General features: G+C 44.8%; 1 protein-coding gene across 4 annotated transcripts in view; it reads left to right on the top strand.

The window, feature by feature from the left end:
* arfgef3 (ARFGEF family member 3) overlaps positions 1–16,575 on the top strand; it is a 43,486-nt gene that overhangs the window by 6,110 nt on the left and 20,801 nt on the right. For all 4 annotated transcript variants that reach the window (XM_071409433.1, XM_071409432.1, XM_071409435.1 and 1 more), the window contains exons 5-15: positions 604–672; positions 6,651–6,764; positions 7,124–7,169; positions 7,878–7,962; positions 8,278–8,382; positions 8,628–8,958; positions 9,146–9,258; positions 9,412–10,415; positions 10,599–10,765; positions 10,974–11,139; positions 11,297–11,404. In XM_071409433.1, coding sequence (XP_071265534.1) covers positions 604–672; positions 6,651–6,764; positions 7,124–7,169; positions 7,878–7,962; positions 8,278–8,382; positions 8,628–8,958; positions 9,146–9,258; positions 9,412–10,415; positions 10,599–10,765; positions 10,974–11,139; positions 11,297–11,404 — 2,308 coding nt within the window. The remainder of the gene's footprint in view (positions 1–603; positions 673–6,650; positions 6,765–7,123; positions 7,170–7,877; positions 7,963–8,277; positions 8,383–8,627; positions 8,959–9,145; positions 9,259–9,411; positions 10,416–10,598; positions 10,766–10,973; positions 11,140–11,296; positions 11,405–16,575) is intronic.

The raw sequence follows: 16,575 nt of genomic DNA, 5'->3' as shown, positions 1-16,575 counted from the left end.
TCGTCTTTGCCATGTGCACACCAATTCACAGTACTGTATTGATTACTTGTGGTTTGCTTTTGTGGCTCTCATGATCATGCCACTTGTACTTTTTTAAAACTGTAGATTATTTTACTGCCTACTTTACTAATAGCTGTAAGTGGGCTGCACCTCATGTCTCTAGTGTCCACAGAGTTATTACTATAAGATCAGTGCAGTGTTCATTCTGCCTGTAAGACTACTCTGGGTAACCATGGGTAACCATGTCATTTGTCTTCTGCTCCACACTTACCTGAGACCCTATTGTTCCTTCATCCCAGATATGGCCATGCAAAAACAGCACTTTTGTCAAAAGAGACAGTAAATATATACTTCTAGCTAAATGTATTTTAAACTCTGTGCTATGCTGAGTATTTGAAGTGATGCTGTCTGTTTTGACAGCAGTGCCACAGGACTTTTCTCCACAGTCACACAAGGCATTGTGTTTGTTCTATACAGAGTTTATGTTCCCTGGTGGAGATGATTATCTCTATGAGAGCCTGGCCTTTATGCAGCTGCCCCCAATCTTCTTTCCCTGTTCATTTCGATGGGTGTTTTACAAGCCTTTGTCTCCTTGCCCTACAGGTCCTTCTCTGCATCACGTACTCCTCCACCTTTGAGATCAACGGAGACTCCATCCTGAGGATTGCTGAGGTAAGCCTAGCCTGACGGAGGTATCATTGATATGCAAAGGGAGGACAGGGAGCCAGTGTCAACCTGCTGGATGTTGCAGTCTATTTCAGATCTGGATAGTATTGATTCTCTTTCAAACACTTTAGCTGCACCTAATTGAGCTTACCTACAGAAATGGAATAGTCCCAAAGTGCAACCCCCGCCCCCCCTGACACTCCAGACAAGCTCAGTCAAATACTTACAGTAATTTGAAAGAAACCCAATAGTGTTTGGACCCAGGTCTGGTCTGTATCTGTTCAGCCTTGCGCCAGGCTGCTGATTTAAGGCTGACTCTTGACATAATATGTCACAAAACACCATCTCAGTAGCATCAACTCCCTGCTACTGCTAGCAACAGCCTAACGAGGACCATCCATCACAAAGGTGAATTTCTGTGTTGCTGCTATGCGTCCGACGTTTATGGTAGTCAATCATGGTAATCTAATGTATTATGAGTGAGTGGGAACATGAAGTGCTTGTTGTCATTCAACGAGAGACTACTAGTTTTCAAGCAATTATTTTCACTTGCGAAATACTGCACAAAACATCTTAGCTAGATATAAAGACTAAGACCTCCTCGGAAAAAAACACATTCATTACGCATTTCTTGATTTATCTTATTAATTCAGACTATTTTGAGGAAGTGTTTCTGACTATGTTGGCTCGAGAGGGACAAACAACAGTAAAATGTACGCTTTTTTTCTATTTTTTCAAGTGAGGGACTTTAGGGAGTATGAGAGCACAGACGGTCGCTTCGCCTAGCCGAGTTCTGCTAGCAGCAAACCGAATCTGTATGCGGACGTGTTAACTCTGCTCTTGTACTGTTAACAGCCGCTCATAAATAACTGGACCTAATGCAGCCCTGGATGTAATGTATGCTCCTGCTCTGTCAATCTGGCACCGGGAACAGAAGGTGTAAAATCATGTTTACCCTGAGGGTTTTAATTTTAATAGAGATTACCCTCTTTATCCCTGCATGTTAAGATGCATATAACTTATACATCCCATTCTTTCCTAACACATTAGAATGTCTACAGGTAAAAACTAAATTATCATGATTATTTTGGGATACATTTTAATGTGTTCTGTGGGTGAATACTATTTCTCATCCATCTCTTTGCTGACGTGTCACAGAGATGGTCCATGCCCCGCTCTTCCTCATCCCTGGTACAGACACAGACACAGAGGACCTTGACTGTCCCTAACTAATTCCTCTCTGTAACCTTAACAAACCAGGTCAAACAAGGTGCTCTTTCCTCCTCTAATCTCGTTGGCATGGAAACACAACATTAAAGGCCACTGATGTCTGAAGTGGTCTTTCCACTACGTCAGCACCAGGCAGGGGGGAGAAATAGTGAGAGTTGTCTTTTTTTTTATTGCATTTTAAAATATAATTTTTAGGGGATAGATCAACTTTAATATTGTAGCTCCATCAATGTAATTGTCTGCATCAATAGTACCCACAAAACACCAGCCTCAACGTCAACAGTGAAGAGGCGACTCCGGGATGCTGGCCTTCTAGGCAGAGTTCCTCTGTCCAGTGTCTGTGTTCTTTTGCCCATCTTAATCTTTTCTTTTTATTGGCCAGTCTGAGATATGGCTTTTTTTTGCAACTCTGCCTAGAAGGCCAGCATCCCGGAGTCGCCACTTCACTGTTGACGTTGAGACTGGTGTTTTGCGGGTACTATTTAATGAAGCTGCCATTTGAGGACTTGTGAGGCATCTCTTTCTCAAACTAGAGACACTAATGTACTTGTCTTCTTGCTCAGTTGTGCACCGGGGCCTTCCACTCTTTCTATTCTGGTTAGAGACAGTTTGCGCTGTTCTGTGAAGGGAGTAGTACACAGCGTTGTACGAGATCTTCAGTTTCTTGGCAATTTCTCGCATGGAATAGCCTTCATTTCTCAGAACAAGAATAGACTGACGAGTTTCAGAAGAAAGATCTTTGTTTCTGGCCATTTTGAGCCTGTAATCAAACCCAGAAGTGCTGAAGCTCCAGATACTCAACTAGTCTAAAGAAGACCAGTTTTATTGCTTCTTTAATCAGCACAACAGTTTTCAGCTGTGCTAACATAATTGCAAAAGGGTTTTCTAATGATCAATTAGCCTTTTAAAATGACAAACTTGGATTAGCTAACACAACGTGCCATTGGAACATAGGAGTGATGGTTGCTGATAATGGGCCTCTATTCGCCTATGTAGATATTCCATAAATCAGCCGTTTCCAGCTACAATAGGCATTTACAACATTAACAATGTCTACACTTTATTTCTGATCAACTTGATGTTATTTTAATGGACAAATAATGTGCTTTTTTTCCAACACATTTTTTGTGTGTGTGTGTATATATATATATATATATATATATATATATATATATATATAGAATGACACAAATATTAATTTTCACAAAGTATGCTGCCTCGGTTTGTATGATGGCAATTTGCATATACTCCAGAATGGTATGAAGAGTGATCAGATTAATTGCAATGTCCCTCTTTGCCATGCAAATTAACTGAATCCCCCCAAAAACATTTCCACTGCATTTCAGCCCTGCCACAAAAGGACCAGCTGACATGTCAGTGATTCTCTCGTTAACACAGGTGTGAGTGTCAACGAGAACAAGGCTGGAGATCACTCTGTCATGCTGATTGAGTTCGAATAACAGACTGGAAGATTCAAAAGGAGGGTGGTGCTTGGAATCATTGTCCTTCCTCTGTCAGCCATGGTTACCTGCAAGGAAACACGTGCCGTCATCATTGCTTTGCACAAAAAGGGCTTCACCGGCAAGGATATTGCTGCCAGTAAGATTGCACCTAAATCAACCATTTATCGGATCATCAAGAACTTCAAGGAGAGCAGTTCAATTGTTGTGAAGAAGGCTTCAGGGTGCCCAAGAAAGTCCAGCAAGCGCCAGGACCGTCTCCTAATGTTGATTCAGCTGCGGGATCGGGGCACCACCAGTACAGAGCTTGCTCAGGAATGGCAGCAGGCAGGTGTGAGTGCATCTGCACGCACAGTGAGATGAAGACTTTTGGAGGATGGCCTGGTGTCAAGAAGGGCAGCAAAGAAGCCACTTCTCTCTAGGAAAAACATCAGGGACAGACTGATATTCTGTAAAAGGTACAGGGATTGGACCGCTGAGGACTGGGGTAAAGTCATTTTCTCTGATGAATCCCCTTTTCGATTGTTTGGGGCATCCGGAGAAGACAAGGTGAGCGCTACCATCAATCCTGTGTCATGCCAACAGTAAAGCATCCTGAGACCATTCATGTGTGGGGTTGCTTCTCAACCAAGGGACTGGGCTCACTCACAATTTTGCCTAAGAACACAGCCATGAATTAAGAATGGTACCAAGCATCCAGGAACAGTTTGGTGACGAACAATGCCTTTTCCAGCATGATGGAGCACCTTGACATAAGGCAAAAGTGATAACTAAGTGGCTCGGTGAACAAAACATAGATATTTTGGGTCCATGGCCAGGAAACTCCCCAGACCTTAATCCCATTGAGAACTTGTGGTCAATCCCCAAGAGGCAGGTGGACAAACAAAACCCCACAATTTCTGACACACTCCAAGCATTGATTATGCAAGACTGGGCTGCCATCAGTCAGGATGTGGCCCAGAAGTTAGTTGACAGCATGCCAGGGCGGATTGCAGAGGTCTTCAACACTGCAAATATTGACTCTTTGCATCAACTTCATGTAATTGTCAAAAGCCTTTGACACTTATGAAATGCTTGTAATTATACTTCAATATTCCATAGTAACATCTGACAAAAATATCTAAAGACACTGAAGCAGCAGACTTTGTGAAAATTATTATTTGTGTCATTCTCCAAACTTTTGGCCACGACTGTATATTCGTTTTTTAATATTCCATCATTAATAATTAATATGCTTAATAATGGCAACAGTTCTTGCAAAGGATTGTTACATATCACCAGGATTGCCATTGCATTACATTTTTGTCAAGCAATTATTATTTTAGAAAACAATTATTGTGATTCATCCTATATTGTACCTAACATCCCTAGCAAAAAGATGTTGTCTTTTATTATCAGATCTACTGGTCTGGGGTCAGGTTGACCAGGATTCAAAGAGTGACGCATGTTTAATGTATTTGTTATACACAGAACTAACAGATGCATATCTTTGGGATCATCACTTTTCTTAGTGTCAACACACTCCTTGAGATGTGACCTTGACTATGACTATACTTCATGATGCAGTACCCCAAAGAAAGACGTTTCTTTTTTGAGAACAACAGAGTTGATATTTGGAATCAGATTTAAGGAACTGAAGTTGCCTTCTGACCTTTGACCTTAGTACCTGGAGCCCCGCTGAACTGGTCTGGTCACTTCATTTATATAGTCATTGGTCTAGGCGGTCATCTCATAATTGGACTGACCAAGCTATTAAAGTCTTATTTTAGTCGTATAGTTGATTCATACCATGAATCACTGCTCAGGATGGATTATAAATGCACAAGGATTACTCTTGGTTAACAGAAACGTAAGTAATGCAGTTGCCTTTCACATTTTAATCTGCATGTTAATTACCAGAGCAACTGGGAGTCTTATTTTAGATTGGATCCAGCAGATAAGGTGTGAACGATGCGATAGAACAGAGTGGAAAAGTGTTCTATCTCACCTGCCGGATAACTACTCTGAATGGTGACACCTACTTTTATTGTAGAGGGTTAAGAGAAAGCTCCAGTTTTATTTGCTGGGCCTCTAGCTGTGTGTCATCTAGTGATGGGGGAAACATTTATACAGTTACATATCGGGATATTATTTTTGACGATATTGACAATATCGCAATATTATGTTTGCGCTTGTTAGCTGTACCTGTACCAAAACTCCAGTATTTTTCCTTCATAGCTTGTTCTCCATCTTCTTTTTAAATAGGGAGCCAATTCGTTTTCAGTACTTTTATTTCCATGACTGATCAAAACTATTTTTCTCCTGGCTCTCTTGTCCCTCTTCAGCAGACATATGGTGAGCAACATGTTTGGAACATCAAATCTCTATACATACAGTATAGAATCGTGAGAATCACAATACATATCATATTGGCACCAAAGTATTGTGATAACATCGTATCTTAAGGTCCCTGGCAATTCCCAGCCCTAGTGTCATCCTCCGTATGCCACAGAGACCAGCTTTCAGAGGCGGTCATAATTCAATTAGCCACTGGGATGTCATGTAGATTTATATAGAGTGGGAAGAAATGAAAAGTGTGAAGTGACGGAAAGCAATTATGTGTCCTATACTGTCTCCTTAGGGCTTGGCATCTCACTTGCTTTAATTCAATTTGGCTATCGCACATTTTTATAAAAAAAAAAAAAAATTTGTTAAAAAATCCAATTGTTAGTAGTTACTGTCTTATCGCTACAACTTCCGTATGGGGTCGGGAGAGACGAAGGTCGAGAGCCATGCGTCCTCCGAAACACAACCCAACCAAGCCGCACTGCTTCTTAACACAGCGCGCATCCAACCCGGAAGCCAGCCGCACCAATGTGTCGGAGGAAACACCGTACACCTAGCAACCTGGTCAGCGTGCACTACGCCCGGCCCGCCACAGGAGTCGCTAGTGCGCGATGAGACAAGGATATCCCTACCGGCCAAACCCTCCCTAACCCGGACGACGCTAGGCCAATTGTGCGTCGCCCCGTGGACCTCCCGGTCGCGGCCGGCTGCGACAGAGCCTGGGCTCGAACCCAGAGTCTCTGGTGGCACGGCTAGCACTGCGATGCAGTGCCTTAGACCACTGCGCCACCCGGGAGGCACGCACAGTGTTGTTTTAAAGATTACATTTTCATTCGCTCCTGATGTCCGATTTTCTTCGGTCCAGCTAGCTTTTTCTTGAAAGAGGTTTTACCTTCATTTATAGTCGTTGGGTGTAACGGTAAGCCCCCTGCTATGTTGTAATGTGTGTGTGTGTGTCCTGTTTTTTAGGTGTGTATCGAGACGTACATGTCCAGCTGTCACCAGCGCAGCATCAACACGGCCGTGAGGGCCACCCTCAGCCAGATCCTGGGGGACCTCGCCCTGCAGCTCAGACACAGACAGGTCAGCCACCCCAGGCACCTTTGACCTCTTACATTATCACCCACTCAGACTAGAAGCAAATTGAATGAATATAGGTTGGGTGGGGAGGGGAGGGGTTCTAGAGTGAGGCACATCTTCATTTCACACTTGAGAGCTCATACGAGAGCTTGTAATCACCTCATTAAATGGCTACATAAAATACAGTACTGTGTTCTATACATTTTGGCAGACTGTTGTACTGCTGTGATTATAAGAATCACTAATAAGATCACAAACTCTTTGAATATGCATGGGAATGCATTGCATGCATAATCATAGATGAAGTGAAGCCACCATACAGTGTCTGAAATTCTATACTATTGTCTTGTGGGTCTCTGCAGGGAGTGGATGGAGAAGACCCACCAGTGCCCGCACACCAGCGCAGAGGTACTTTATAGCCCTGTTATATAGCAAAAGCCTTCACTGCCCTTCGCATGCCAGGTGGAATATACCTCCACAGGGACTATAATGTCCATTTTTATGAAGCAGTGATTACAGGTTGTTTAGCCATCACACGTCTTTTACTGCAAGGCTGGGTGATTCATACCTCGAGTCCACGTCTAAAAGTGTGAGAGATGAGACTTACGAGGGGTTGGTGCAGTGTGTCTTGTGGTTCAACTGTTCTGTCAGACCTGGGTCAAATGCATTTGTCAAACAGAGCTGCGTTTCATTTAGTTTGCCCTGGACAATGCACCCAATGGAATAGTCCCAAAAGTTCAAACTCCAAACTTGGAATCACTATAAAGGAAAAAACGCATCTCTTCCTTGCACCATACTGTACAGCAGGGCTCTCCAACTCTGTTCCTGGGGAGCTATTCTCCTATAGGTTTTTGCTCCAACCCTAGTTGTAACTAACCTGATTCAGCTTATCAACTAGATAATTATTAGAATCAGGTGGGCTAGATGAGGGTTGGAGTGACAATCTAGAGGACGGTAGCTCCAATGTTCCCAAAAGTTCAAATGCCAAGCTTGGAATCGCACCTCAAATGCTTAAGTATTTAACATAGTTAAGCTATATATAAGGTATGTTATCAGTTGCATTTGTTCTCCTGAGTGTGATGTCTAGGTAATGGTTGTTGGCCTGTATGTTTTTAGATGTGTCTCCCACTGCACAGTCCCTGTGTGATGACGTTGTGACTGTGATAACCGTCTTCTGCGAGAAGCTAGAGGGGGTTGACCAGTAAGAATGATTCTTTATGCAGAGTTTATAGCCCTGAACTGTATGTTTTTCTCTCATCCGGAGAACACATCATTCCTCCCACCTTGTCTACCCTGCTAGCTGTTTTAAAGGTCACCTCTACAAAGCATGATTCAGTTTTACAGCATTGTTTTATAGAGATGTTTCTTGCTTGGCTTTTATTAAGGTGAGACACTGAGGCTGCATCCCAAATGCCATTCCATTCATAGTGCACTATTGACCAGCACCCATAGGGAATAGGGTGCGATTTGGGATAAAAGCCTGAGACTCAGACTAATGGCCTGTTTGTTTTCACAGTGAGAACCAGCTGCTCCAGCTGCTCTACCTAGAGTGTATCCTGTCCATGCTCAGCAGCTGTCCTCCCACCATGCACCTGAACAGAGGCTTCACAGACCTGATCTGGTAAGGCCTGACTGTGGCTAACACATACAGTATACTGACAGTCACGCTTCCCTGTCTGAATACCTGCCTCCTTATCAGTCTGATTTCTTATCTTGAGGGGACCCTATATACGGTCTTCATAATACATACATGGCACATTCATACGCAGAACATGAGCACTTCATAAAGTATGCTCCTTCAAGTAAAGTGTTACCATATTATCTGTCTACATAAAACATGTGACATCTCTTGTCCCTTGCTCTCAGGAAGCAACTTTGTCCGTCGTTGGTGGTGATCATGGGAAACCCTGTGAACGACAAGACCATCACCTCGGCCCACGGCCACGGAGGGGGGTGTCAGGATCCAGACCCCTCTCTAGGTGGTGTGTCTGACCAGGGCCGGGGATCCGGCTGCTCCTCCAACACCCCGGCCATGATCGGCCCGGTAGTGCGGACCATCTGCTACGTGGCTGCTGAGCTGGTGCGCCTGGTGGGCTGTGTGGAGTCCATGAAGCCTGTTCTGCAGTCGCTGTACCACCGCATCCTGCTCTATCCCCCCCCACAGCACCGTGTGGAGGCCATCAAGATCATGAAGGAGGTGGTCAGAGCCCCAGACTCCTCACTGTTCACCAGTCACCTCAAATCCCTTAACATAATGTTTATAGAGCAATCAATTGAATTAGACAGTGGAATGTTGCTGCTTTATTGACAGAACCAGTTTGAGTGTTGCAGAAGGGATGCAATGAACAAAAATGAACCAAAGTGTCTTTGTATGCGTTTTGTAGATTCTGGGAAGTCCTCAGCGCTTGTTCGACCTGGCTGGTCCCTGTGTTATAGAGCCTGAGTCTAGGAAAAGGTCCTTCTCCAAGAGGAAGTCTCACCTGGACCTGCTCAAATTGTGAGGACCCACATTCTCTTATTTTATTTACCGGTATAACCCTGTGAAGCAAAATATATGCGTCTACCTGCTGTATAAGCCTGTAACCCATACATCATAGTACTGTTGTAAACTGGTACATAGTGTTTATGATGTGTTTGTGTGTGCCTACAGGGTGATGGATGGCATGACAGAGGCCTGTATGAAGGGGGGCATCGAGGCCTGCTACTCCTCAGTGGCGTGTGCCTGTGCCCTCCTGGGAGCTCTGGATGAGTTGAGTCATGGGCGTGGCCTACAGTCAGAACAGGCCCGCATGCTGCTGCGCCGATTGGACGAGCTGAAAGAGGGGGCAGAATCCACGCGGGAGTCCATGGAGATCAATGAGGCGGACTTCCGCTGGCAGCGCCACGTCCTCTCGTCTGAGCACGCTCCCTCTGAGCCCTCTGCCACCTCCGCCACGGAGCGCAGCCCTGACATCAGCATCAGCGTCACCACAGATACGGGCAAGACCACTCTGGATGGGGAGCTGGGACAGACCACTCTGGATGGGGAGCTGGGACAGACCACTCTGGATGGGGAGCTGGGACAGACCACTCCAGAGGGGCAGGAGTGTGGTGAAGAACCCCGGCTGCCTTCGCCTTCATCCTGCGGGCCAGACGCTGACCCTGAGCTACGCCCCTGTGTGAGGGAGCCAGGCGCCGAGCCTGGAGGACCCCCAGACGTGGTGCAGCGCAGCCACGCGCTGGTCTACCCCGACATCACTAACTTCCTGTCTGTGGATGCCCGGGCGCACCCTCACGGCTCGCGCTACAGCGAGAGCAACTTCAGTGTGGATGAGGGGGAGATGTCGCGCACTGAGTTTGATTCATGTGACCAGTACTCCATGGCGGCGGAGAAGGACTCGGGCCGCTCGGATGTGTCAGACATGGGCTCTGATAACTGCTCTCTGGCCGACGAGGAGCAGACACCCAGGGATTGTCCCGGTCATCGCTCCCTGAGGACAGCAGCCCTTTCCCTGAAGCTACTGAAGAACCAGGAGGCTGACCAGCAGAGCGCCCGGCTCTTTGTCCAGTCTCTGGCCGGCCTGCTGCCTCGCCTGCTGGGGATGCACAGCACGACAGACGTGGACACGTCCCTGCAGAACTTCTCCTCCACATTCTGCTCTGGCCTACAGGCGGGTAAGCGATACAGAGAGAGAGGAGATTAAGGGAGATGGCATGAGACAATGAAGAGAGGAAGTGAGAACATCAGATATCCGTGTATTTTAAGTCTTATGGGGATACGAGGTAAGATAATTGTCTTAATTGTCCTAGTTTCATCAATGGTTTCTATTTGACCCTGTATCTGACCCTCTCTCCCAGGTGGCATCCATTCACCAGGCTATGAGGGCAGTGAGAACCTGAACTGTCAGGCCCTGATGAACGCTGACGGCCTTTACCTGGTCTCCTACTACGCCTTGCTCCTCAGCCTCAAACTCTGCTGCCAGGACTACTACCGCAGGAGGCCCATGCCTGTACTGGTCAGCCTGGTGAGTGGTGGTTGTGGAGTCAATGTGTTGGCGCACTAACGCTGACATCCCCTGTGTATGGTAGAGAGGAAGCCTGAAGACAAGTGTTGTGATCAGCTGAACATGATATAGTACTGTAGCCAATTATTTTGTTTATGCGGTTTATATATTTTAAAACGATCCCACCAGGCCTCATGGTATCCCCATTGAATTCTCTCTCCTGCTGCAGAAAGAGTTTGTTCGTCTCATCCAGAGCAGTGGGGTGCTGGTGGTGCTGTCTCAGGCCTGGATCGAGGAGCTCTACCTCCAGGTTCTGGACAGGAACTTGCTGGGGGAGGCTGGCTACTGGGGCTCACCAGAGGAACACTCCTTACCCCTCATCACCATGCTAACTGGTAGGATGGGACACAGCTCTCCCACACTGTTTTATTCATGATGATTCTTTATATGTCAACATATAAATATTAACATAATGCTCCTTTGGGTCTTTGAAATGTTCTGCTATGTTTTTATGACGGCTCTCATCACGTTGTGTCCTCTGTCTCTGGTCAGACATCGATGGGCTGGGCAGTAGTGCCATCGGAGGTCAGCTGATCCGTAAGGCCAACACACAGTCCCCCTTCAGCTGTGACAAGAGTGGCAGTGACACCCTCATGGCAGGTACTGACACCCCCAGGTACTGACAACACCAGGTACCCCCAGCTGTCCTTTCTGAGTCGCTTTGCCAAGGCAGTTTGACTATTTTGCTTCGATATTTAGGCATATTGTAGTGTGTATTTTTTTGCTTTATTCAAACATCGGGGGAGATGGATTAGGAGGAGACAGTGGGAAGGGTGGAGACAGGGACTGAACCCTGGTCTCTGGGCTTGCATACATGTGCCTAGATCAGGGTTTCCCAAACTCGGGTCCTTGGGATTCCAAGGGGTGCACTACACAGCTGATTCAAATAATCATCAAACTTTGATCATTTGAAATAGCTGTGGAGTGTTAGGGCAAAAACCAAAATGTGCACCCCTTGGGGTCACGAGGAGCAAGTTTGGGAAACGCTGGCCTAGATGCTGTACTCTACATGGAGAGAGAAATATATTGTTCTCCTTGTGTCCCTCACAGGAGAGAGAATGGAGAGCTGCCAGCATCTGCCTACCTCTTTTATTACCACTGAGAACAAAAGATGCACCATCGAGCACTCGAGCAACCTCGTTACCATGGCAACCGCGGCTGAGTTGCCCATTAGGCTTTTAAAGCTTTCATGTAATAAGCTAGCTATGTACACATACTCAACAGGGACGACTATATTAACATGGAACGGAGAATAGGGACCGTTGTCAGTTCTACTTATTTCCCTGTATGAAATGTTATTGTCACAGAGTGCCTTTTTATAGCGCTTAAATCTCTCAAGGTGTCTAACGGGACTGTTGTTTACTGCCTGTCTGTTCACTGCCTCTCAGCAAATAAGGCCACAGCACATTACAGAGCTGCTGAGTCAATACACAGATAGATGTAGTGTAGGTTCTGTCTTAACTCCCATTGGTGCTTTTAAAGGCATGGGGTCTTTGTCAAAACATGTTGATGTACTGTATGCTGTTTAAAGGGTCTGACTCAACCCCATTGTGCTGTAGCATAGGTCTTGGTCAATACAAAGATGACGGTCTGACTTACTCAACCTTCCTTCATACTGTATTATGCTTAGTTCTTGATCAATCGTCTACACAGCTGTACTACTTATGCTGTCTAGAATTCTTAGTTGCTACACACATTTTTTTACTTTATATTAATGATATGCTGTCGTGGCCAAAAGTATTGAGAATGACACAAATATACATTTTCAAAGTTTGCTGTCTTTAGATATCTTTGTCAGATGTTACTATGGAATACTGAGGTATAATTACAAGCATTTCATAAGTGTCAAAGGCTTTTATTGACAATTACATGAAGTTGATGCAAAGAGTCAATATTTTCAGTGTTGACCCTTCTTTTTCAAGACCTCTGCAATCCGCCCTGGCATGCTGTCAATTAACTTCTGGGCCACATCCTGACTGATGGCAGAACATTCTTGCATAATCAATGCTTGGAGTTTGTCAGAAATTGTGGGTTTTTGTTTGTCCACCTGCCTCTTGGGGATTGACCACAAGTTTTCAATGGGATTAAGGTCTGGGGAGTTTCCTGGCCATGGACCCAAAATATCTATGTTTTGTTCCCCGAGCCACTTAGTTATCACTTTTGCCTTCTGTCAAGGTGCTCCATCATATTGGAAAAGGCATTGTTTGTCACCAAACTGTTCCTGGATGGTTGGGAGAAGTTGCTCTGGGAGGATGTGTTGGTACCATTCTTTATTAATGGCTGTGTTCTTAGGCAAAAATGTAAGTGAGCACAGTCCTTGGCTGAGAAGCAACCCCACATATGAATGGTCTCAGGATGCTTTACTGTTGGCATGACACAGCACTGATGGTAGCGTTCACCTTGTCTTCTCCGGACAAGCTTTTTCCCGGATGCCCCAAACAATCGGAAAGGGGATTCATCAGAGAAAATTACTTTACCCCAGTCCTCAGCAGTCCAATCACTGTACCTTTTGCAGAATATCAGTCTGTCCCTGATGTTTTTCCTGGAGAGAAGTGGCTTCTTTGCTGCCCTTCTTGACACCAGGCCATCAAAGTCTTCGCCTCACTGTGTGTGCAGATGCACTCACACCTGGCTGCTGCCATTCCTGAGCAAGCTCCGTACTGGTGGTGCCCCGATCCCGCAGCTGAATCAAATTTGGGAGAAGGTCCTGGCGCTTGCTGGACTTTCTTGGGCGCCCTGAAGCCTTCTTCACAACAATTGAACCGCTCTCCTTGAAGTTCTTGATGATCCGATAAATGGTTGATTTAGGTGCAATCTTACTGGAAGCCATATCCTTGCCTGTGAAGCCCTTTTTGTGCAAAGCAATGATGACGGAACGTGTTTCCTTACAGGTAACCATGTTTGACAGACTATGAACAATGATTTCGAGCACCACCCTCCTTTTTGAAGCTTCCAGTCTGTTATTCAAACTCAATCAGCATGACAGAGTGATCTCCAGCCTTGTCCTCGTCAACACTCACACCTGTGTTAACGAGAGAATCACTGACATGATTTCAGCTGGTCCTTTTGTGGCAGGGCTGAAATGTAATTTTTTTTGGTATTAAGTTAATTTGCATGGCAAAGAGGGACTTTGCAATTAATTGCAATTCATCTGATCACTCTTCATAACATTCTGGAGTATATGCCAATTGCCACTGAGGCAGCAGACTTTGTGAAAATTAATATTTGTGTCATTCTCAAAACTTTTGGCCACAACTGTACAGTACCAGTCAAAAGTTTGGACACCTACTCATTCAAGGGTTTTTTCTTTATTTTTACTATTTTCTACATTGCAGAATAATACTGACGACATCAAAACTATGAAATAACACATGGATTCATGTTGTAACCAAAAGAGTGTTCAACAAATCTAAATAGCCACCCTTTGCCTTGTTGACAGCTTTGAACACTCTTGGCATTCTCTCAACCAGCTTCATGAGGAAGGCTTTTCCAACAGTCTTGAAGGAGTTCCCACATGCTGAGAACTTGCTGGCTGCTTTTCCTTCACTCTGTGGTCCAACTCATCCCACACCATCTCAATTGGGTTGAGGTCAGGTAATTGTGGAGGCCAAGACATCTGATGCAGCACTCCATCATTCTCCTTGGTCAAATAGCCCTTACACAGCCTGGAGGTGTGTTTTGGGTCATTGTGCTGTTGAAAAACCTTCCCACTAAGCGCAAACCAGATTGGATGGCGTATCGCTGCAGAATACTATGGATCCATGCTGGTTAAGTGTGTCTTGAATTCTAAATAAATCACTGACAGTGTCACCAGCAAAGCACCAACACACCATTTGCTCCATGCTTCACGGTGGGAACCACACATGCGGAGATCATCCGTTCACCTACTCTGCGGCGGTTGGAACCAAAAATCGCAAATTTGGACTCCAGACCAAAGGACAGATTTCCACCGGTTTAATGTCCATTGCTTATGTTTCTTGGCCCAAGCAAGTCTCTTCTTATTAGTGTTCTTTAGTAGTGGTTTCTTTTCAGCAATTCGACCATGAAGGCCTGATTTCATGCAGTCCTCTGAACAGTTGATTTTGATGTCTGTTACTTGAACTCTGAAGCATTTATTTGGGCTGCAATCTGAGGTGCAGTTAACTCCAATGGATTTATCCTCTGCAGCAGAGGTAACTCTGGGGCTTCCTTTCCTGTGGCGGTCCTCATGAGCCAGTTTCATCATAGGGCTTGATTGTTTTTGCGACTGTGCTTGAAGAAACTTTCAAAGTTCTTAATGTTCCGACCTTCATGTCTTAAAGTAATGATGGACTGTCGTTTCTCTTTGATTATTTGAGCTGTTCTTGACATAATATGGACTTGGTATTTTACCAAATAGGGATATCTTCTGTATACCACCTCTACCTTGTCACAACACAACTGATTGGCTCAAACGCATTGAGGAAAGAAATTCCACAAATTAACTTTTTAACAAGGCACACCTGTTAATTGAAATGCATTCTGCATCTTGCCTATGCCGTTTGGCCATCACTCATTCATATATTTTTATGTACATATTCTTATTCATTCCTTCACACTTGTGTGTGTATAAGGTAGTTGTTGTGAAATTGTCAGGTTAGATTACTTAGATATTACTGCATGGTCGGAACTAGAAGCACAAGAATTTCTCGACACTCGCATTAACATCTGCTAACCATGTGTATGTGACAAATACAATTTCATTTTATTCAATTCCAGGTGACTACCTCATGAAGCTGGTTGAGATAATACAAAGAGTGTGCAAAGCTGTCATCAAGGCAAAGGGTTGCTACTTTGAAGAATCTCAAATATATTTAGATTTGTTTAACACTTTTCTGGGTTACTACATGATTCCATATGTGTTATTTAATAGTTTGTCTTCACTATTATTCTACATTGTAGAAAATAGTAAAAATAAAGAAAAACCCTTGAATGAGTAGGTGTCCAAACTTTTGACTGGTACTGTACATTGCATTTGGAAAGTATTCAGACCCCTAGACTTTTCCCACATTGTTACGTTACAGCCTTAATCTAAAATTTATTGAATTGTTTTTTTTCAATCAACACACAGTGCCCCATAATGACAAAGCAAGAACTGTTTTTTTTCTTTCATTTTTGCAAATCTATAAAAACTTAACCTGAAATATCACATTTACATAAGTATTCAGACCCTTTACTCAGTAGTTAGTTGTAGCACCTTTGGCAATGATTACCGCCTTGAGTCTTCTTGGGTAGGACGCTACAAGCTTGGCAGACCTGTATTTGGAGAGTTTCTCCCATTTCTTCTCTGCAGATCTTCACAAGCTTTGTCAGGTTGCATAGAGAGTCACTGCACAGTTATTTTCTGGTCTCTCCAGAGAGGTTCTATCGGGTTCAAATCCGGGCTTTGGCTTGGCCACTCGAACATTCGGAGACTTATCCCAAAGCCACACCTGCGTTGTCTTTGCTGTGTGCTTAGGTGAACCTTTGCCCCAGTCTGAGGCCCTGAGTGCTCTGGAGCAGGTTTTCATGAAGGATCTCTCTGTACTTTGCTCCGTTCATCTTTCCCTCGATCCTGACTCGTCTCCCAGTTCCTGCCTCTGAAAATATCCCCATAGCATTATGCTGCCACCACCATGCTTCACTATAGGGATGGTGCCAGGTTTCCTCCTGACGTGACGCTTGGCATTCAGGACAAAAAGTTTGATCTTGGTTTCATCAGACCAGAGAATCTTGTTTCTCATGGTCTGAGTCCTTTCAGTGCCTTTTTGCAA

This window comes from Salvelinus alpinus, chromosome 7 (assembly GCF_045679555.1).
Source record: "Salvelinus alpinus chromosome 7, SLU_Salpinus.1, whole genome shotgun sequence".
Taxonomy (NCBI): domain Eukaryota; kingdom Metazoa; phylum Chordata; class Actinopteri; order Salmoniformes; family Salmonidae; genus Salvelinus; species Salvelinus alpinus.
Note: the sequence above shows the minus strand (reverse complement) of the source record. Positions and strands in the feature narration are given on the sequence as shown.